Source organism: Balaenoptera acutorostrata, chromosome 4, assembly GCF_949987535.1.
Source record: "Balaenoptera acutorostrata chromosome 4, mBalAcu1.1, whole genome shotgun sequence".
Taxonomy (NCBI): Eukaryota; Metazoa; Chordata; class Mammalia; order Artiodactyla; family Balaenopteridae; genus Balaenoptera; species Balaenoptera acutorostrata.
The window spans coordinates 106,116,383-106,140,281 of NC_080067.1; the positions used below are offsets into that span (position 1 = coordinate 106,116,383).

At 35.9% G+C, this 23,899-nt stretch overlaps 1 protein-coding gene across 1 annotated transcript in view; it reads right to left on the reverse strand.

Annotated features, from left to right (window-relative positions):
* EPHA6 (EPH receptor A6) overlaps window positions 1-23,899 on the reverse strand; it is an 868,715-nt gene that overhangs the window by 297,648 nt on the left and 547,168 nt on the right. The window contains exon 7 of the mRNA XM_057546076.1: window positions 2,773-2,938. Coding sequence (XP_057402059.1) covers window positions 2,773-2,938 — 166 coding nt within the window. The remainder of the gene's footprint in view (window positions 1-2,772; window positions 2,939-23,899) is intronic.

Consider the following 23,899-nt stretch of genomic DNA (forward strand, 5'->3'; position numbering starts at 1 on the left):
GAAAATCCTTTAAAAAAAAAAAAAAAAAAAAGTCACTTTCATGACATTTATAAATCAGAAATTCAGAATATGGTTTTTGCTGTCTGCTGCTGCTGTCAGGTGCTTCTAGGGTTCTAATCCTGCACCTCCACTCATTGGTTATCAGATTTTGGTAAAGCTACTTAAGTTTCTAAAAGGAGTTATAATCTTAGCAGAATTAAAAAGATAATTTGTGTAAACTGCTCAGCAGACAGCCTTGCACATGTTACTGGTCATGTTACTCCCTAATTAAAATCCTCCCATGAATCTTCAATATCTTCATAAAGCCCAATAAGCTTAACATGGCCCAAAGAGCAGCTTCATCTTGTTCTTGGCCCCTGTCTAATTCTCTGCTTTTAGCTCCCACCATTTTATTTTTCATGTCTCCTCACTGTAGTCACACCACATAGTTGGCTCTTCTTTAAATTTTTCATGCTGCCTCAGGTCTCAGTGCTTTTGCTATTCCTTTATCACCCTTCTTTAAGGAATGAGCCACGGCTTCTCATCCTCCAGACTTTCATGATCTATTCATGCTGAATTAGGGCCGCTTCTCTGTGCTCTCATAGCACTCTTTGCATATCTGTCTGGTAGTACATGTCATTCAACCTTGTATTTTTTTATTGAAACTTTCATTTTCCTCCCACAAATCTAGACTATAAATTATGTGAAGGCAGAGGTTGCAGGTCTTATTACTTTTTTATCCCCAGAGACTCACGCAGAGTATGACACATGTTAACTGTCCTATATATTTTTCATTGAATGAATCAATGTTATACTGGGTCATGGTAAGTATGGGACCTTTCTGCTAAGGAGTTTCAAAGTACTTCACTTTTACATAACGTCTGAAAGAATTCTAGTCCTGAAAGTACAATAAGTTGAAATTTAGAGTTAAAAGCAAATACAATTTTTAATATTTAGATCAGAACTTATGTTTTCTTATTAGACTAGATTGCTTTGTCTAAAAGTCCCAGACAAACATAAATGAATTATCTAGATTTAGACCTATGAGTTTGAGAGTACATTTCTGACTTGATGATATATAATACTCAAAAATGTCATACTTTTAAAAAGTTAGGTGAATTTCTTCATCTGTGAAATAAGATGCAATAACACACCCTGGAAAAGACAATGATGTGACTCTTCCCTGGACCAAATTTTCCTTGAATTGTGTCCTTGGCTTTGCACCTAGATTAAGTCTTGACATGTGGGCAGGGAAGAAAGCAGTCAATAGGGCATAGCAGGGACACTTTTTGAATATTTTATATTGTTTTTGATTATGGAGTTTTGTTTTGTGATAACTACACTCCCAACAATTTCATCTCTAGCTTGAAGAGTCAATAGTCTTCAGTGGGATTAGAAATGACTGTCACAGATATTAAACACCCAGGTTATAAGTATTCTTTTTATTCATTAGTTTACTTTCCCTCCCTAAGCTGTATTCCTTCTTAATTAAATATGTCAGCACTTTTCCACTTTTTAGTTAGATGTAGTTGTAACGAAAAAGTTCTTATGGATCAACGTTGTTCATTAACGTAAAAACAACAACAAAACACTCCTTCTGTCATATAGTTAGAAACTCACATAGCTTCGCTTTCAGGGAGTGATAAACTGGGGGAATTGTGGCTTAATCAGTGGTCTTACCATTAGCATTTTATAATTCCAGTGGAAGGACTTGGCAGGATGGTAGAGTACGGGCCTTGGAAGGAGATAGCCCTTAGTTTCAAATTTTAGCTTAGCTTTCTTACCAGCTGCATGAATCTGACAAGTTGCTCAATTTCCCTAGGCTTCTGATTTCTCATAAGTAAAATTAGGAAAATAATACTGGTCTCATTGGATGTTGAAACGTTTAAAAGAGACAACACATGTAAAATATTGCACATCATTTTTGGCACCTATGAGAATAGGCTCAATAAATGGTAGATATTATTATTGTTAATCATAAATAATTTTTACAATAAAGTTGCTATTCTTGAATTCTTATGCAAATACAGGTATTTTAACAGTGATGGGAACAGAATTTTATTATAATTAGGTATTTAGATATTTTTCCATCAAAGTACATAGCAAAAGCCAACTATATCATCCTTACAAAAATAGCAATGTGATGGATTTCTAAAATTGAAAAAATAATTCGATGGTAGAGCTGGGTTTAGAATGAACATGACATTTAATGCTATGTTACATGATTTTGGAACACCTCACTCCCCTCATCTCCCATTTTGGTTTTCAATACATTGACACTATGAAATTAATTTGAGTTTCTAATCAAGCCCATGCATCTAATATTTAAACTTATAATGTGCATTTCAGTGGAGTTTGTCTCCTGACCACTGTTTTTATTGATCTAATATAACAAGCCAAAGCTGCACAATTTTGAACTAACTGCTAAAATCATTTGCTCATGGCTTTACTCTCTTCCAAGTATTCATTAGTATCACATTATGATGCCAAGACTGGCGGACAATTAGGCTAACATCACCCAGTGAGACTCTCTGTGTTGTGGCCTGAGTGATGAATTCTGCATAAAGAGACAGATTTAGGCCACATTACAACTGTGGTAGAGCAAGGCACTTCATGAAAATATTTAACGATAGCACCAAAACATTAACTGAAACGACTGTATGAGTATTTACATGAACAGAATCCTGCTTGATGAGACTATTCAAAATGTGGGACATCAGATTTTCAACTATCAGGTCAGATTGGAACCACACTAAATTAACATCTTATTTTACATCTTTGTGTGAAACTTACTTTCATCTCCTGTTTCAAACTCAAACTTCTGACTGTATCCACTGTACCCTGTTGCAGTCCTCACTCGGATATGAAAAATGTACTTAGTGGCTGGCTTGAGACCTGTGATGATGGCACTGGGGGCCTTGGACCTCGTGGAGGAATAGGAGAGCTGCGGCTCGTGCTCCTGGAGACAGAAGAGAAGAGAAGGGGAGTGAAGCAGGGTTATTTTCCTTTACCTTGAGACACTGTAAAGTCAAGCTGAGGAATTCTGCTCTCTCAAAAATACTGATTAAGAACTGGTGCAAATCTGAGTACAATGAAATTCATAACTATTATTTTATCACCTTATTTGAAACATTTAGGTTTATATTGATTCAAGGTTCTTGGTTTATCATATCTTCACTGTCAAAAATCAACAATAAATAGTACCACTTTTGTCTTCTTTAGATACACACACATACATACTTGTATTGGTTCGGACATGGTCTGTAACAGTTGCCATAATTTGATGATTCTGTGTGCCTGGATTGTTTCATGGGCTGCTAGTCAAGGTTTTCTTCAAACCTGACTTCCTATCAAAAACATTCTTCTGTGTTCCTAGAGAGGTGAAGTAGTACTTAGTCTCCTGGAAGTAACTACATTCCTTTCTTCCTTCTATATCCCTTCCTTCCCAAATAGTAACAACTATGGCCTTACGTTTCTCTTAGATTTCACTATTTTTCCAAATCTCCACTCCGCTACCATACATTCTACTTAAAAAAATATACAAGTATACTGGGGATTTTTTTGTTTTTTGTTTTTTTACTGTGCTTCACTTTATTGTACTTTCCAGATATTTCACTTTTTACAAATTGAAGGTTTGTGGCAATCCTGTGTCAAGCAGTTATATTGGTGCCATTTTTCCAAGAGCATTTGCTCACTTTTTGTCTTTGTGTCATGTTTTGGTAATCTTGCAATACTTCAAACTTTTTCATTATTATTATATTTGTAAAGGTAATGTGATATGTGATCAGTGATCTTTGATGGTACTATCATAATTGTTTTCACATTTTTAACAATAAAGTATTTTTAATTAAAAAAAAAAAAAAAAAAAAAAAAAAAAAAAAAAGAACTGGTGCAAGCATGGTTTTCCATAATTTAGTGCTTCATTTTTCATCAATTATAATGCATATGATATGGTCTTGATTTGGAAACTTATTAAGAAAGATGATGATCTTGTATTTTTGGTGATTTGGATTTCTGACCTGACTCTAAGGAATGGTGGTGGCGTGGAGAGCACGTTTACACAGAATGGCAGCTGCATCTTGAATAAAATGGGCACATCAGATCAGACCGCGCCAGCAGCAAGCAAGGAGCAAGGGTGGGAGAATTCAAGTACCCGCTACTCACTTCTACCCGCAGGTAGTGCCAAAATGCCGGCGCTATCCGTGGGTAGACCTGTGGGTGAAAGGAAAAATAAATTAATTGTTTTTTTAAAGTTTGCGATCTTTTAACCCGAATCAACTGCATTGTTCTGAAACTCAGTGATTCCCCAGTAGTAACGCTGAAGTTGAAGCAACTTAAGACATAAAACGATGAAAATTTTCCTTTGAGGGAGAGTTGACTCCTCTGCAAAATACCACAGTTTACTTTGTAAAGATGTACGAGATACATAATGATTGTGAGGTAGATTTTTTTTTTTAATCGAAAACAAATTTATGGTTACCAAAGGGAAAAGGTGGGGCGGGGGAGAGGGATAAATCAGGAGTTTGGGATTAACATACATGCACTACTATATATGATAGATAACTAACAAAGACCTACTATACAGCACAGGGAACTCTACTCAATATTCTGTGATAACTTTTATGAGAAAAAAAATCTAGAAAAGAATGAATATATGTATAACTGAATCACTTTGCTGTACACCTGAAACTAACACACATTGTAAATCAACTACACTCCAATAATTTTTTTCTTAAATACAAAAAAAAAAAAAAAAGTACATACTCCTTTTTTTCAAAGAACCCTCTGGGAGTATGTGTTTCAACTGTGTTGACTTCTTGCCCTCATTTAATGCAGCCAGAAGACCCTGGGCTTGTGTCGCACCATGAAGCCTTTGTCCGGTTCTCCTGTTTTTATTTTTATTTTTTATTTATTTATTTTTTAACATCTTTATTGGAGTATAATTACTTTACAATGTTGTGTTAGTTTCTGCTTTACAACAAAGTGAATCAGCTATACATATACATATATCCCCATATCTCCTCCCTCTTGCGTCTCCCTCCCACCCTCCCTATCCCACCCCTCTAGGTGGTCACAAAGCACCGAGCTGATCTCCCTGTGCTATGTGGCTGCTTCCCACTAGCTATCTATTTTACATTTGGTAGTGTATATATGTCCATGATACTCTCTCACTTCGCCCCAGCTTACTCTTCCCCCTCCCCGTGAGGTAGATTTTAAAACAGTCTGCCTGTGAGGGAGCATCAAAGACACAGCACAGTATGAAAGACAGCACACCTGAGAAATCAGGCAGGACTGGAGGCTTGGTTCCCAGTCACCCGTGGTTAACTGCCAAACTACCTCTTCTCACTAACAGGAACCACAACTGACTGAATGCCCTCGTAATTCAGGGTCTTTTAAGTGGGCTGTCTTGTCCACCACCTCAGAACAATTTACTTGTGCCTTTAAGAGACTGTCCACAATATGCTGGTAGTGGGAACACATTAAAGTCAATACTGTTTTTGTATAGTGTTATTGTTCAATAACTTTATAATGGTGTTCTAGTACGGTATCTGAAAACAATATTTTTGTATGAACAACTCTTCTAAATTCATGGGTCAAATTAGGCTACCAGGCCCTTGAGTTAATTCTCCACTATTCTCATTATAAAATATCTAAAGATAGAGATTCTCAGAGATGGAAGTAACTTACAAGATCATTAATTAAGTCACTCATGCTTAAATTCGATCTATAATATTCCCATCAAGATTTCATTTAGCCTTTGCCTGAAAATATCTGTTGTTCAGGAGACCTTCCAGGCAAACGAAGTAACCTACATACATGCAGACTGTATCAAACTGCATTTATTGGCTGGTGATGCTATAAGATTTAGAACCATGAAAATCATTTTCCTTAAGCTACTTTTGAGAAAAAAAATCCTTAAAGATCATTTTAAAACTTTATGGCCTTGTTTGTCAGAACTTTATATGCTACATGGTTATTCTCTGTCTAGCTGAGGAATTGAATTTGTCATCTATACCCCAAATAGAACTGTTTATTAAACACAAAGTACAAAGAAAAAATGAGTTAACAATAGCAACTTTTTAAATAAAAAAGACAAAACAGATAAATTGTAACATATTTATCCCTAGGTTGTTTCCAGATTAGAAAGTAAATAAATATCTGCCTGTTATAAAATCCAAGAAAATAAATTCTATAAAATCATTGGTGGCAGTAATTATCTGCTAACGGCCTAAAGAAGAAGCTTTCTAAGATGAAGGCCTTTATAATTAGGGGGTTTAACACCCATATTGTGGAGAAAGAAAGTTTGTGTTCTATTGGAAGAGATGATACTGTTTCTGGTAGAAATTTGTAAAAACTTTTGGATTGTTCATTCTTACATAGAAGAGGAGAATATTCCACCTCTCACAGAATTTTCTGCAACACAAGAGTTATGGGGTATTCTGAGTAGCATTGCACAGTATGAAATTATGATTGAGAGAATTTTAAAATCCTGAAAAAAAGAATTTAGCCTTATCCTTAAAGAGAGGAGATACAGATTGAAAAATTTACTTAGAATGGCCCCATAATAATTACACATTATGTCTTTGCTGCTTCACAAAAACATAGCTAAATGGTGATTTATTGCTCAGTAAAGTTACAGGGAGCAAAGGACTCCTTTTGCAAATAGCTTTTAGCATGTCTGCTGTTATACAGAAGTGTATCTGTAGCTATATCCCTGGAATAAAAATCATTAAGTAGGAAGTATGCTTACATGGTTCCTCAGCCTACAACACAGCAGTGCGGGGGCAGCTGCCTCGCCTCACATCTTGCCTCCTCTGAGCATGCCAAGGAAGAGAGCTCAGAGAACAGTCATGCGAGTTCCTCCTTCCAGCACATATCAGCCCTCTCTCCTCCTGGTGTTTCCAAGCTCTTGGGAAACCAATTTAGCACTTATCCATGAAAAGCATAGGGCACTACTGTCCCAGAACTTTGGCTAATTGCCTTTCTGCTGACACATCAACTCCAATTCAAAGTAGCTGTCACCAGATAGAGACAGTGCTTTGCTGCAGAGCCATAGAGATCTCTTTATTCATCCATGGGGGCTCAATTCTGAACATGCTTCAATAGGATATGTGTGAGAGTTTCTCTAGAGTTTGTACCATACGGAATTGCTATTTGTATAATACCTATGTCTTCAACTTTCCTAGGTAATACATTCCATTGTTCATAAAACTATCTTACAAGTTTTTTACCCTTGCTAAATCCATAATAAAATCTTCTCATTCTTAATATTATTCATTTTAGTACTTTCTTTTTTTTCTTGATCAAGCTTTCCAGAGGCTTGAACCAACTTTTGGCTTTATCTCTCTATTGTTTCTTTGTTTTCTATTTCATTTAATATCTGCTCTTATATAAATTATTTTCTTTCTTCTTTTTTTTGTGTTAATTATATTGTCTTCTAACTTCTTACATTTCATGCTTAACTCACTAATTGTCAGTACATCTTTTCAAATACAATTTAAGTCTACAAATTTCATTCTAAGTACTGCACTACTGTACTTCATAAGTTTTCATGATATATTATCAACCAGTTCTGAGTATTTACTAATTTCCATAAATACACTATTTTTTTAGTCTTTGTGGCAGATCCAGGATTATTATTTCACACTTTTAAGGGTCAAAACAGGTTGTCAGGCAGTAAATAAATGGCATAAAGTGAAGCTCCAAAGGCATAACCCCATGGGTCGCAAAGTACACTGGACTGTGAATAGGAGAGCACTGGCAGTCTTCTGTACTAATGCTCATTGGCTGAATGTGAAACAGTTTTTGCACTACTTCCCCTTGGATAAGCATAAATAATAATATCAATCGTGGGACAAATCATTTAGTAGCAATGCACTTTAATGTACTGTTACGTATATCATTTCCTAAAATAAACATATACACAATTTCTATTTTATATATTTGTATTCACATATACTAAAAACATAGCTCAGAACTAAATAGTGTGAACACAGAGCATTCACTGTCAAACAATATGCACGTATTACTCTCTAGAGATGTAGACTTTAAGGTTCTCTTCTCAAGGGCAGCGCCTGCAGCTTAGTCTCAGGAATTGCCCCGTTCCAGCTGCTGAGGATATAGGTTTTCCTGGGAGTCTAATCTTATTGTTACATTGAACCTTTCATTTGCTTAAAATACTGACTCTATGTTTTATCTCTATAGATGTCAACTCTTCATGGTCACTAACAGGGATGTTCTTACTAGAGTCTGGACCCTCTTAGCATTCAGTCTGAAAACTAACTTAGTTAAAAGAAATAGGCTCAGGTGTCCAGTCACTATGGCTGCATCTTTCTGCAACCAGAGGTAACATGGTCTGTTATCAACAGAAGGCAGCATGTAAAGAATTCTGGATTAGAATTCTCCTGTCTTGGCTCGATTTTGGTTCTGCTTCTATTATGTACCTTGGTAAGTCACCTTCAAGACTTTGATTTGCTCATACGGAAAATTCATTAACTGCACCGACATTCACTGAATGCTCTCTATGGGTATGGTTTTAGGGCTCTATAGTAGATCTGGCTTACATAATCACCAAAGTTCTACCTAAGCAATTATATTCTATAATTTTTGTATGTTAGAAATACAAGTCTGCTCTCTTCTGCTGTGACTGATTCTCATCACGCCTCATCTTACTCTCTTGAGTTTACCGTCCCACTTATGGAAGCAGATTCAATAGGCCCACAAAGTGGTCATCTTTTAGTTGGTTTGCTTTCTCTTAAAGTCTTTGGGTCTAGGGGGTTTTCTGTAAGATGTTACCACATTGTTGTATTTTTTTTTTTAATTTTAAACTAATTGGATTACATATGTGATTAAAAATTATGTTGTAGAGTCTTTTTGTACAGATATATAGATCTAAATATATATCAGCAATCATAAGATAACAACCATGATTTATGCAGTGCTTTACAATTTGCAAGGTGTTTTCACACACATTCTTTATGTAGTACTCATAATAATCTTGTGAAGCAATAAGAACTGGTAATATTTTTAGTCTCAGTTAGCCTATGATGAAATTGGTGCAGAAAGAATAAGTAACTTACCAAAGCACGTCACGTAACTAGTCAGTGGCTTCCGTTAAAGTTGTGCTTTTTCACTATCCAATTTAGGCAGATATGTGCAGGGCAAAAATGCTTATAAATTAGACTTTGAGCCAAGGTTATTTTTTTCACACTTTATGTTCTTGATTATCTGATCACTAGAAATAACTTTAAATTTAAGACAGACTGTGAACCAGATAGTAATGATTTGATGGCATTAGAATACTTTTATATAAATAGTTCCTCAGTGGTAGAAACAATTTTCAACATTGAAAATTTCAAAGATAAAGTTATTTTCTACTAAGGTTAACACATCCAATCATTCTGCCTTTCTTTTTTTTCTATTTTGATATTATGTCATATAGACAGATTCCAGGAAATTCCAAGGGGCTTATAATTCACCCAGTCTTCCAAGGAACATAAAATATTCGTGTTTGGGGCTTCAGAATAGAATTTTTTTGATAAGGTCCAGGAGATTCTTCTAGAATTTTTGATGTATGATGGTACTCTACATGGCTTTATTCACAGAACAGTACTAAGAGGACAGACTAAAAGCATTGTTGGATTTTCCTTTATCCTTTCAAGTCATGCCAAGTTTAAGTCATCAGGAATAGGTAAAAGTGCTATTAAAAATTAGCACTCTACTACCACAATCATTATTCTTTAATTAGCAATGTCCTAATTAAGCCAATGGTAAAGCTCTTGTTCTACTGGGTAGGAGACTGAAGCTATAGAGTCCTAAGAAAAGAAAAAAGTGGATATTAATAGCTCTGCTAGGGGTCATCTAAGTCATTTTTTGTCTCTTTTCTCTTTCCATTTTTGTGTCTGTCTTTCTTACCCTGCCTCTGTCACACATACAGACACACACACACACACACACACACACAAACACACATTCATCAAACAATTCATGACAGAAGACAGTTGAGATGTCTCCATAATAATTGTCTCAAAACTAAACAAATTACAACCACATTTAGAACATGATTCATTATCTGCAGAAAGATATTTTCCCTGATAAAGCAAGAACTGCACAGCCTAGAAACATAAAGCTTGAAAGGTTATCAAAGAATTCTGTTGCCTAAACAATGGTATTAGCAAACCTGAAAATATTTTACTTGAATGAAAGGAAGTTATTTCACATGACCCTAGGAAAAGGAAAGCTTGTGTACTAGATCCTGCCAGAGTTTAACAACTGCTTTCCAAAGAAGAGAGACAATGAATTTGGTGTATTTTATTTTATAGGTCATTACAATAATGAGCCCTACCTGGGCGCAGGTACTTATCATACCCTGGCTGAAAGATTCCTTAAGATTTTTCATATTTTTACTTTGATGCTGCAATCTCCTAATTACTAATGTGAATTCCCAAGTGCTATAGAAGTAGAAATAAATATATTTGTTCCTGGAAAGGACAGGCTTCCCTAAAATCAATATATGGGCATTGTGCTTTGTTCCTCAGTTTGCTTTCTAATTTAATTTAATTAGAATGAGTCCATCTCTGAGAGAGTCATGAACTCCTAGTGCACTCCAGTTGTAGGATTTGCAAAACAGAGCATCAGAATGAGCTGTGTGAGCCCAGGAACTGAAGTTATAGCATGCCCGTAAAATAGGCATACTTATATAAGAGCTTATAGTCCTAAAAAGTCATCTATTTTCATTCTTGTATCAGTTGCTTTGATTCATCCCGAAGAAGTGTTAATCTATACCTTTTTTTAGAGCTTTTTAGAGAGAGAATCTTATTCTACTCCAGGCAAACCATAAGGTACACAGGTTCTTCCTAATTATCTTACTGAAATTTAAAAACAATAGTTTATTTTAATATGTGGAAAATGTCTCTCCTAATGATTGACCTATAATAAACCATCATTTTCTCTCTGTTAATTATGACTGCCTACCTAGAAATTCGTAGAGGATTAACTGAAAAGAATTAGAACTAGTAAGTCAGTTAGTTAGCCAACATACAATTATCAGTTGCTTTCCTATACACTAGCAATGACCAGTAAAATTATATTTTAAAATATTCCATATACCATAGCAACAGAAACCTTATAATACTTAAGTATATGACAAGAAATATGCAAGACCTGTATGAGTAAATCTATAACAGTTTGCTGTATAAAAAAGAAAATCCCTTGTTTTCGTAACTGTAATTCAAAGATCTTTTGTAGAATACTACATAGTAGCAGTAAAAGTAGGAATCTTATTTTTCTTTGTTCTTGAACGGATTAGCTGTTAATGTGGAACTGTTAAATATAATTATGTCTGATTTAGGTTTTTAGTAGATATCTAGGTGAGAACTTTTCTTCCTTTTTCTTACACTGTAATTTTGTTTGTATTTTGTTTTTAAAATGTGAAATGGATTTTGAATGTTATAAAACAATTTATCTGTATTTGCCAAGGTGATTCTATGTTGTTCACCTTAATGTAGTATATACTTGTGAAGAACTATCTTTGCATTCCTAAGATAAACTCTACTTGTTAATACTTGGTTATAATATAGTTCTAAAATTTTTATTGCAATTTGGGATTCAGTTTGATAATATTTCAGATAGAATTTTTATACCTCTCTTTATAAATGATCTTGGCCTAGAGTTTTCTTGTTTTTACCCTTTTTTATTATCAATATCTGGTTATACTATTTGGGTTAAGCTATATTTAAGAGAATGTATTATGAAAATTTTCATTTTTTAATGTTCTGCAATAATTGATATAACATGGTAATTATCTGTTCATGGAAACCTTAATTGAAAGACCATTTCAGGGACAGATATTTGACCATCTTTTAAAATTATTTTATCCTATATTCAGATATTCTTCTTATTTAGTTTTGGTAATCAACAGAAAATTATCCATTACATTTATATAGTACATTTATTGATGTAAATTTACAATTAGGCTTGTCCTATTATTGAAAATCTCTTCCATAAATAACATTTTCCTCCTTCTAATCAAGCTTGTTTATCAGTCTTCAAAAACACTGGATTTTGATTTTTTAAATCAAATATACTTTTCTTGATTGTTTCATTAATTTTCGATTTTACACTTATTCATTCCTTCTTCCTCATCTTTTTAAGGTTTGGATATATATTATCTCAATGTATTTCATTTTAGAATAGTTTATAATTTAAGTCTTTTACCCTTTAATATGTGTTATTTAAGATAATATTCTAAATTTTCAAATAAATAGATATCGGGGTGAGATGGGGGGATTTTTTAAAAATTTGTTAATTTTGTTGCATGATTTTCAAGGAATGATTCAAAGAATGAAGGAATAATTTTATACTACCTGACTCCTTCCTCTAGTTATTTCAATGCATATCAATATATATCCCTAAGTAGACAGCAATTTCCTCAAAAATGTGATATATAGTTCCTTCAAAAAACAAAACAAAACAAAAAAGCAAAGGAATGCTGGATGCATAGTTAGTGTTTAATACATATCTACTGATTGATATTCACAAAGGAATACCTAGCCATCATTTAACACCTGGTGCAGCTCTGGTCACATATCATTGGGAACTGGACTACTAGAACTCCTGCTCCAATGTAGGAGCACAAATTGGGATGGCTTCCAGCTCACACTGATTCTCCTGTGACCAGATCTAAATTAGCCCCACAATCAGGGGAAAATGAGGCTGGCTCCCAACAAAGCTGATTGCCCTGGAGATAAAAGCAAGTGAAAATAATTATGGATTTCTTCTCCAATGACACTGAATCCGTCATGAAAAATATAGAAAGAGAATTACGTTGAATAACCTCAGCTTTTCTGACTGTTGCCTTCCTGAGTCTAGAACATTCTGCTCTGCCTTGGATTCTACATTTTGACATCCTTAAATAATCATCAGAGTTGGGTTTTGTTGCTGGTAACCAAAAGAGTTACTTTCTTTTCTCACAATCATTTAAGTACACAAGAGGGAGTTTCTAATTTGGGGAGAGAAGGGGTTAACAAGCTGGTTGGTAGGGTGTTCTAAGTTAGTGGGTAAGGTGTTCTGAATTTTTTTTAAAGTAAAAATTGGCTACTGCTATGACAAAATTACAAATTAAGCATAAGTAAGAAAAATGTAGAAGTAGATATTCTAAGTACACAACTACTTTCTGACTGCACTTTTGGAGAAGTATCATTTAGTGTACCACAGCTATAATTTACTATAATCAACGTTTGATTATCCCCAGTAATCCAAAACAGGAGATAACCCTAAATCACTTTTAAATGCATTCATGACTTTTTTTCTTATATTCCTTCCAATGTGTATCTTGTTTCACCTAAAATGAAATTAAATGCACTCCTTGAACATTAAATGTTGAGCAATAGTAGGAGATGGAGGAGGGGCAAGATGGTGGAAGAGTAAGACGTGGAGATCACCTTCTTTCCCACAGATACAGTAGAAATACATCTACACGTGGAACTGCTCCTACAGAACACCCACTGAACGCTGGCAGAAGACGTCAGACCTCCCAAAAGGCAAGAAAATCCCCACGTACTTGGGTAGGGCAAAAGAAAAAAGAAATAACAGAGACAAAAGAATAGGGACGGCACCTGCACCAGTGGGAGGGAGCTGTGAAGGAGGAAAGGTTTCCACGCACTAGGAAGTCCCTTCGTGGGCAGAGACTGCGGGTGGCAGAGGGGGGAGCTTTGGAGCCATGGAGGAGAGCGCAGCCACAGGGGTGCGGAGGGCAAAGCGGAGAGATTCCCACACAGAGGATCGGTGCTGAGTAGCACTCACCAGCCCGAGAGGCTTGTCTGCTCAGCCGCTGGGGCAGGCAGGGGCTGGGAGCTGAGGCTTGGGCTTCGGTGCTAGCCAGGGGGGAGTCCGGGAAAAAGTCTGCAGCTGCCGAAGAGGCAAGAGACTTTTTCTTGCCTCTGTTTCACGGCGCGCAAGGAGAGGGGATTCAGAGCGCCGCCTAAACAAACTCCAGAGATGGGCGCGAGCCGCGGCTATCAGCGCGGACCCCAGAGACAGGCACGAGCCGCGGTTATCAGCGCGGACCCCAGAGACGGGCAGGAGATGCTAAGGCTGCTGTTGCTGCCACCAAGAAGCCTGTGTGCGAGCACAGGTCACTCTCCACACCGCCCCTCCCGGGAGCCTGTGCAGCCCGCCACTGCCAGGGTCCCGTGACCTGGGGACAACGTCCCCAGGAGAATGCATGGTGTGCCTCAGGCCGCTGCAACGTCACGCCGGCCTCTGCCGCTGCAAGCTCGCCCCGCCTCCTCTATACCGCTCCCTTCCCCCGTCCTGAGTGAGCCAGAGCCCCTGAAGCAGCTGCTCCTTTAACCCCGTCCTGTCTGGGTGGGGAACAGACGCCCTCAGGCGACCTACACGCAGAGGCGGGTCCAAATCCAAAGCTGAACCCCGGGAGCTGTACGAACAAAGAAGAGAAATCTCTCCCAGCAGCCTCAGAAGCAGCGGATTAAAGCTCCACAAACAACTTGATGTGCCTGCATCTGCTGAATACCTGAATAGACAACGAATCATCCCAAATTCAAGAGGTGGATTTTGGGAGCAGGATATATTAATTTTTCCCCTTTTCCTTTTTTTCTGAGTGTATATGTGTATGCTTCTGGGTGAGATTTTGTCTGTATAGCTTTGCTTTCACCATTAGCCCTAGGGTTAGGTCCGTCCGTGTTTTTTTTTTACTTAAAAAAAATTTTTTTTCCTAATAAATGTTTTCTTAATAATTTTTCCTTATTTTCTATTTTTAGAAATTAAAAAAAATTTTTAATAAGTTTTTTCATGTTTTTTATTTTAAAAAATTAAAAAAAACTTTTTTCTTAATAATTTTTTTCTTATTTTTTACTATAAAAATTAATGAATCTATTTTTAAAAATTAAAAAAAATTTTTTTCTGAATACATTTATTCTTAATAATTTTTTTTCTTATTTTTTATTATAATAGGTTTATTTTATTTTATTTTATCCTCATTCTTCCTTTCTTTCTATTTTTTTCTCCCCTTTATTCTGAGCCGTGTGGATGAAAGGCTCTTGGTGCTCCAGCCAGGCATCAGGGCTGTGCCTCTGAGGTGGGAGAGCGAACTTCAGGACACTGGTCCACAAGACACCTCCCAGCTCCACGTAATACCAAACAGCGAAAATCTCTCAGAGATCTCCATCTCAACATCAAGACCCAGCTTCACTCAACGACCAGCAAGCTACAGTGCTGGACACCCTATGCCAAACAACTAGCAAGACAGGAACACAGCCCCATCCATTAGCAGAGAGGCTGCCTAAAATCATAATAAGGCCACAGACACCCCAAAACACACCACCAGACGTGGACGTGCCCACCAGAAAGACAAGATCCAACTTCATCCACCAGAACACAGGCACTAGTTCCCTCCACCAGGAAGCCGACACAACCCACTGAACCAACCTTAGCCACTGGGGACAGATACCAAAAACAACGGGAACTACGAACCTGCAGCCTGTGAAAAGGAGACCCCAAACACAGTAAGATAAGCAAAATGAGAAGACAAAAAACCACACAGCAGGTGAAGGAGCAGGGTCAAAACACACCAGACCTAACAAATGAAGAGGAAATAGGCAGTCTACCTGAAAAAGAATTCAGAATAATGATAGTAAAGATGATCCAAAATCTTAGAAATAGAATAGACAAAATGCAAGAAACATTTAACAAGGACGTAGAAGAACTAAAGAGGAACCAAGCAACGATGAAAAACACAATAAATGAAATTAAAAATACTCTAGATGGGATCAATAGCAGAATAACTGAGGCAGAAGAACGGATAAGTGACCTGGAAGATAAAATAGTGGAAATAACTACTGCAGAGCAGGATAAAGAAAAAAGAATGAAGAGAATTGAGGACAGTCTCAGAGACCTCTGGGACAACATTAAACGCAACAACATTCGAATTATAGGGATCCCAGAAGAAGCAGAGAAAAAGAAAGGGACTGAGAAAATATTTGAAGAGATTATAGTTGAAAATTTCCCTAATATGGGAAAGGAAATAGTTAAGCAAATCCTGGAAGCACAGAGAGTCCCATACAGGATAAATCCAAGGAGAAACACGCCAAGACACATATTAATCAAACTATCAAAAATTAAATATAAAGAAAACATATTAAAAGCAGCAAGGGAAAAACAACAAATAACACACAAGAGAATCCCCATAAGGTTAACAGCTGATCTTTCAGCAGAAACTCTGCAAGCCAGAAGGGAGTGGCAGGATATACTTAAAGTCATGAAGGAGAAAAACCTACAACCAAGATTACTCTACCCAGCAAGGATCTCATTCAGATGTGATGGAGAAATTAAAACCTTTACAGACAAGCAAAAGCTGACAGAGTTCAGCACCACCAAACCAGCTTTACAGCAAATGCTAAAGGAACTTCCCTAGGCAAGAAACACAAGAGAAGGAAAACACCTACAATAACAAACCCAAAACATTTAAGAAAATGGGAATAGGAACATACATATCGATAATTACCTTGAATGTAAATGGATTAAATGCTCCCACCAAAAGACACAGACTGGCTGAATGGATACAAAAGCAAGACCCATATATATGCTGTCTACAAGAGACCCACTTCAGACCTATAGACACATACAGACTGAAAGTGAGGGGATGGAAAAAGATATTCCATGCAAATGGAAATCAAAAGAAAGCTGGAGTAGCAATTCTCATATCAGACAAAATAGACTTTAAAATAAAGAATATTACAAGAGACAAAGAAGGACACTATATAATGATCAAGGGATTGATCCAAGAGGAAGGTATAACAATTGTAAATATTTATGCACCCAACATAGGAGCACCTCAATACATAAGGCAAATACTAACAGCCATAAAAGGGGAAACTGACAGTAACACAATCATAGTAGGGGACTTTAACACCCCAGTTTCACCAATGGACAGATCATCCAAAATGAAAATAAATAAGGAAACACAAGCTTTAAATGATACATTAAATAAGATGGACTTAATTGATATTTATAGGACATTCCACCCAAAAACAACAGAATACACATTTTTCTCAAGTGCTCATGGAACATTCTCCAGGATAGATCATATCTTGGGTCACAAATCAAGGCTTGGGAAATTTAAGAAAATGGAAATCGTATCAGGTATCTTTTCCGACCACAACGCTATGAGACTAGATATCAATTACAGGAAAAGATCTGTAAAAAATACAAACACATGAAGGCTACACAATACACTACTTAATAACGAAGTGATCACTGAAGAAATCAAAGGGGAAATCAAAAAATACCTAGAAACAAATGACAATGGAGACACAACGACCCAAAACCTATGGGATGCAGCAAGCAGTGCTAAGAGGGAAGTTTATAGCAATACAAGCCTACATCAAGAAACAGGAAACATCTAGAATAAACAACTTAACCTTGCACCTAAAGCAATTAGAGAAAGAAGAGCAAAAAAACCCCAAAGCTAGCAGAAGGAAAGAAATCATAAAGATCAGATCAGAAATAAATGAAAAAGAAATGAAGGAAACAATAGCAAAAATCAATGAAACTAAGAGCTGGTTCTTCGAGAAGATAAACAAAATTGATAAACCATTAGCCAGACTCATCAAGAGAAAAAGGGAGAAGACTCAAATCAATAGAATTAGAAATGAAAAAGGAGAAGTAACCACTGACACTGCAGAAATACAAACAATCATGAGAGATTACTACAAGCAACTCTATGCCAATAAAATGGACAACCTGGAAGAAATGGACAGATTCTTAGAAATGCACAACCTACCGAGACTGAACCAGGAAGAAATAGAAAATATGAACAGACCAATCACAAGCACTGAAATTGAAACTGTGATTTAAAATCTTCCAACAAACAAAAGCCCAGGACCAGATGGCTTCACAGGCGAATTCTATCAAACATTTAGAGAAGAGCTAACACCTATCCTTCTCAAACTCTTCCAAAATATTGCAGAGGGAGGAACACTCCCCAACTCATTCTACGAGGCCACCATCACCCTGATACCAAAACCAGACAAAGATGTCACAAAGAAAGAAAACTACAGGCCAATATCACTGATGAACATAGATGCAAAAATCCTCAACAAAATACTAGCAAACAGAATCCAACAGCACATTAAAAGTATTATACACCATGATCAAGTGGAGTTTATTCCAGGAATGCAAGGATTCTTCAATATACGCAAATCAATCAACGTGATACATCATATTAACAAATTGAAGGAGAAAAACCATATGATCATCTCAATAGATGCAGAGAAAGCTTTCGACAAAATTCAACACCCATTTATGATAAAAGCCCTGCAGAAAGTAGGCATAGAGGGAACTTTCCTCAACATAATAAAGGCCATATATGACAAACCCACAGCCAACATTGTCCTCAATGGTGAAAAACTGAAACCATTTCCACTAAGATCAGGAACAAGACAAGGTTGCCCACTCTCACCACTATTATTCAACATAGTTTTGGAAGTGTTAGCCACAGCAATCAGAGAAGACAAAGAAATAAAAGGAATCCAAATCGGAAAAGAAGAAGTAAAGCTGTCACTATTTGCAGATGACATGATACTATACATAGAGAATCCTAAAACTGCCACCAGAAAACTCCTAGAGCTAATCAATGAATTTGGTAAAGTAGCAGGATACAAAATTAATTCACAGAAATCTCTTGCATTTGTATACACTAATGATGAAAAATCTGAAAGTGAAATTAAGAAAACACTCCCGTTTACCATTGCAACAAAAAGAATAAAATATCTAGGAATAAACCTACCTAAGGAGACAAAAGACCTGTATGCAGAAAATTATAAGACACTGATGAAAGAAATTAAAGATGATACAAATAGATGGAGAGATATACCATGTTCTTGGATCGGAAGAATCAACATTGTGAAAATGACTATACTACCCAAAGCAATCTACAGATTCAATGCAATCCCTATCAAACTACCACAGGCATTTTTCACAGAACTATAACAAAAATTTTCACAATTAGTATGAAAACACAAAAGACCCCAAATAGCCAAAGCAATCTTGAGAACGAAAAATGGAGCTGGAGGAATCAGGCTCCCTGACTTCAGACTATATTAGAAAGCTACAGTAATCAAGACAGTTTGGTACTGGCACAAAAACAGAAATATAGATCAATGGAACAGGATAGAATGCCCAGAGATAAACCCACGCACATATGGTCACCTTATCTTTGATAAAGGAGGCAAGCATATACAGTGGAGAAAAGACAGCCTCTTCAATAAGTGGTGCTGGGAAAATTGGACAGGTACACGTAAAAGTATGAAATTAGAACACTCCCTGACACCATACACAAAAATAAACTCAGAATGGAATAAAAACCTAAGTGTAAAGCCAGACACTATCAAACTCTTAGAGGAAAACATAGGCAGAACACTCTATGACATAAATCACAGCAAGATCCTTTTTGACACAGCTCCTAGAGAAATGGAAATAAAAACACAAATAAACAAATGGGACCTAATGAAACTTAAAAGCTTTTGCACAGCGAAGGAAACCATAAACAAGACCAAAAGACAACCCTCAGAATGGAAGAAAATATTTGCAAATGAAGCAACTGACAAAGGATTAATCTGCAAGATTTACAAGCAGCTCATGCAGCTCAATAACAAAAAAAAAAACAACCCAATCCAAAAATGGGCAGAAGACCTAAATAGACATTTCTCCAAAGAAGATATACAGATGGCCAACAGACACATGAAAGAATGCTCAATATCCTTAATCATTAGAGAAATGCAAATCAAAACTACAATGAGGTATCATCTCACACCGGTCAGAATGGCTATCATCAAAAAATCTACAAACAATAAATGCTGGAGAGGGTGTGGAGAAAAGGGAACCCTCTTGTACTGTTGGTGGGAATGTAAATTGATACAGCCACTATGGAGAACAGTATGGAGGTTCCTTAAAAAACTAAAAATAGAACTACCATACGACCCAGCAATCCCACTACTGGGCATATACCCTGAGAAAACCATAATTCAAAAAGAGTCATGTACCAAAATGTTCATTGCAGCTCTATTTACAATAGCCAGGACATGGAAGCAACCTAAATGTCCATCGACAGATGAATGGATAAAGAAGATGTGGCACATATATACAATGGAATATTACTCAGCCATAAAAAGAAATGAAATGGAGGTATTTGTAATGAGGTGGATGGACCTAGAGTCTGTCATACAGAGTGAAGTAAGTCAGAAAGAGAAAAACAAATACCATATGCTAATACATATATATGGAATCTAAGGAAAAAAAATGTCATGAAGAACCTAGTGGCAAGATGGGAATAAAGACATAGACATACTAAAGAATGGACTTGAGGATATGGGGAGGGGGAGGGGTGAGATGTGACAGGGTGAGAGAGTGTCATGGACATATATACACTACCAAATGTAAAATAGATAGCTAGTCGGAAGCAGCCGCATAGCACAGGGAGATCAGCTCGGTGCTTTGTGACCGCCTGGGGGGGTGGGATGGGGAGGGTGGGAGGGAGGGAGATGTGGGAGGGAGGAGATATGGGAACGTGTGTATATGTGTAGCTGATTCACTTTGTTATAAAGCAGAAAGTAACACACCACTGTGAAACAATTATATTTCAATAAAGATGTTTAAAAAAAAAATAGTAGGAGATGGCAGCACAGTACACCTGATGGGAGCAGTATATTGCTCTAGAATTAAGCATTCATAATTGATTTTCAGAGAACAGATAAGTTACATGTAGATAATTAACTGCTTGAAATTGTGGTTAAATTTACTTTTAGGGAAAATGGCTAGATTACTCCAGTGTGACCTTTACAAAATACTGGTGCTAGAATGAGACCAATGAAAACTGCAAAGATTATACAATCTCAAAGGGTCAGGCTTGTTGTAAGATAAAAAGCCAAATAACATGTAAAACCCTTTTACAGGCTACAACAAATGTGTTTAGCATTATTTCTTTCTTTTAGGAGTTATTATCAATAGGTGGTGCATTTAATTTAGGGCAATGATAGACCTATGCCTTTAGGTAATTCTGCAGATGGCTGTGAGAGGTCTTTCTAAAAATTTTATAAGTGTTTTGCTTGCCCATTAACCTCTATATTCTCACTGCTTAATGCAGTGTTTCTAGCATATTGTAACCTCTCATGATTACAATGATACATGATACATCATGATACATTAGCCAAGTATACTGAACAAATAAATTAATGAATTAATTGCTTTATATGTTTAGCTTTTAAATTATACATATTGTTATAGCAATTTAAAATTAGTGTGCATAAATGAATGATAATTCAAATGAGAGATGAGAAAAATTGTTTTGCTGGCTTATGGTACTTCCATAATCAAAAGGCAATAATATTATGTCAGTATAGCTGGCTTGTTTTCTTCAGAACATTGTGGAGAACAGCCAAGATTCTACTTGTCAAAAAATACTTTGCAAAACAATATGCTTGAAAAACCTAAGATCTGTGCTGAAATATCTTTTAATACATATATATTTTAATATTTATTCAGTTTTAACTTTCCCATCTGTCTTCGTGTAACCTACCTTATTGCAGATGGGATATAGATTTTTCTTCCATGCTCTATTACTCTATAAATATTTATAATGGTGTTCAAGTAGAAATTAAATGTTTAAAGCTTGATACCTGTCTCTGAAGAAAGTGACTCCATCCCAAAATTCCTTAATGATTTTCTTAAAAGTATGTCATAGACAAACAACAACTTTAAATTTATCATTCATTCTTAAGGTTTTGGGTAATTTATAAGAATTTTAAACCCATGTGTAAATTTGGTGATAAGAATAATAACATACAGATAGAAAAAGGAGGGAATATATGTAGAACAAAACATTTAAAAAATTCCTATTTACTGAAGTATTGAGGATGAATAAAATTATTTATCTAAAAAGGGAGAAATGAAAAGGAAATTATAATCACTATAAGAATATTGAGGATTACACTTAGTTTAGACATTTTTTAGAAAAGTTTACAAATTACTGCTGATGTCAGTAGTTTAGGTCAAGTACTAAAATAGCTATATAAAAGCTAGGTAAAAAACAACTTTTATCATAAAATTAGGATAAGTTATCAATAAATGCCACTGAGAGGAAAAAACCACACTAAATATCTTTGGAAACATTACTACACATATGTTGACTTCTTCAAATATAAATGGTATTCCAAACGTCAAACTGAATGTTTTCAAAGTTAAACCATTGGAAGAACATGGCTGAATGGAGTGGCATAAAACTAGAAAGGCAACACATGCGTGGTACTTTGATTAATTCTTCCTTAATTGTGGAATGTGGATTAAAAAAAATAAAGCTGGGAGCTATAACATGTTTTTTAGAAAAGAAAAATATAGAGCAGTTAATTTTTTTCTCAATAGTACTAACTGAATTATATGATAGGTAAGAAATATGAAGAATAGTAGAGAACAAGTCTTTGAAAATGAAATAACTAGACAGTAAATTCAGGTGACTGGCCTCCAAAACTGTTTCTTCGTTGCTAGATATTCTGACGGATTTAAAGTGAATAATAAGGAAGGTAAGATTTATAGATAAGAATAATAAAGAAGGCATAATTTCACTAGAGTGAAATTGCCTTAGAATATGAAAAAAAAAAAAACGCTTTGTAGAAGTCTCCATGGAAAAACAGTTATCTTCTCTGAGTATCATGAAAAGCCTTACATTTGTCCAAATCAGCTGCAAAACATGGTGATACAAGAGCTGCTTCTTGCATTGAAAAGGGGCAGAAATTCATTTAAATGTACAAGCATGAGAATGCCTTAGTCTCATTTAGAATAGGAAGAAAACACTTTCTTAAGATTTATTTTTCATTTTTATCTTTCCCATTTAAATGTATGTTGTTGCCACGGTGAAACTTTAATTTTTTTGTTATATTTGTTGATGGGTCTTAATTGTGATCTGATGACAGATATATTTGTTTTATTCAAAATTGAAACAAAGATATCTGTTAAGATTGATGTACCTAGGGGCAAGATGGGAATAAAGACACAGACCTACTAGAGAATGGACTTGAGGATATGGGGAGGGGGCAGGGTAACATGGGATAAAGTGAGAGAGTGGCATAGACATGTATACACTACCAAACATAAAATAGATAGCTAGTGGGAAGCAGCCACATATCACAGGGAGATCAGCTCGGTGCTTTGTGACTACCTAGAGGGGTGGGATAGGGAAGATGGGAGGGAGGGAGACACAAGAGGGAAGAGATATGTGGACATATGTATATGTATAACTGATTCACTTTGTTATAAAGCAGAAACTAACACACCATTGTAAAGCAATTATACTCCAATAAGGATGTTAAAAAAAAAAGATTGATGTACAAAGCTACAAAGCATAATTTATGTTTCAAGGAATGCAGTCCCACCTCCTCAAAAGAGAGATTTTAAACCTTCTTTGTAAGTGATATCATCTTGACTTGAAAAGCATCCCATTATGCTCTAAATAACTCAGTATTTTCCGTTAATGATCTAAGGCAGTCATTGCCTTTAAATGTCCTCCGAGGACTAGTAATATTAAGATGTGCATCAAATGAATGCCTCAAGATTTATAATAAAATACAATAAATAGGTTTATCAAGATACTGTGACTGGAAACTGAGTAATATCTCATCACTGACAGAAAATAAGTAATATAATATTAATAAACATTGCAGTAATTGACAGCTTCCCACAGATCACATAAACACACACACACACACACACACACACACACACACGGTTCTTCTAGTTCCAATGCTGCTGTTTGAAGTCAAAGGAACTTATAAGTGTGTAGATGACTACAGATAGCATTAAAGGCAAGAAAAGGAATTCAAAGCAAAGCAAGTTCATTTTCCAGAAATATTAT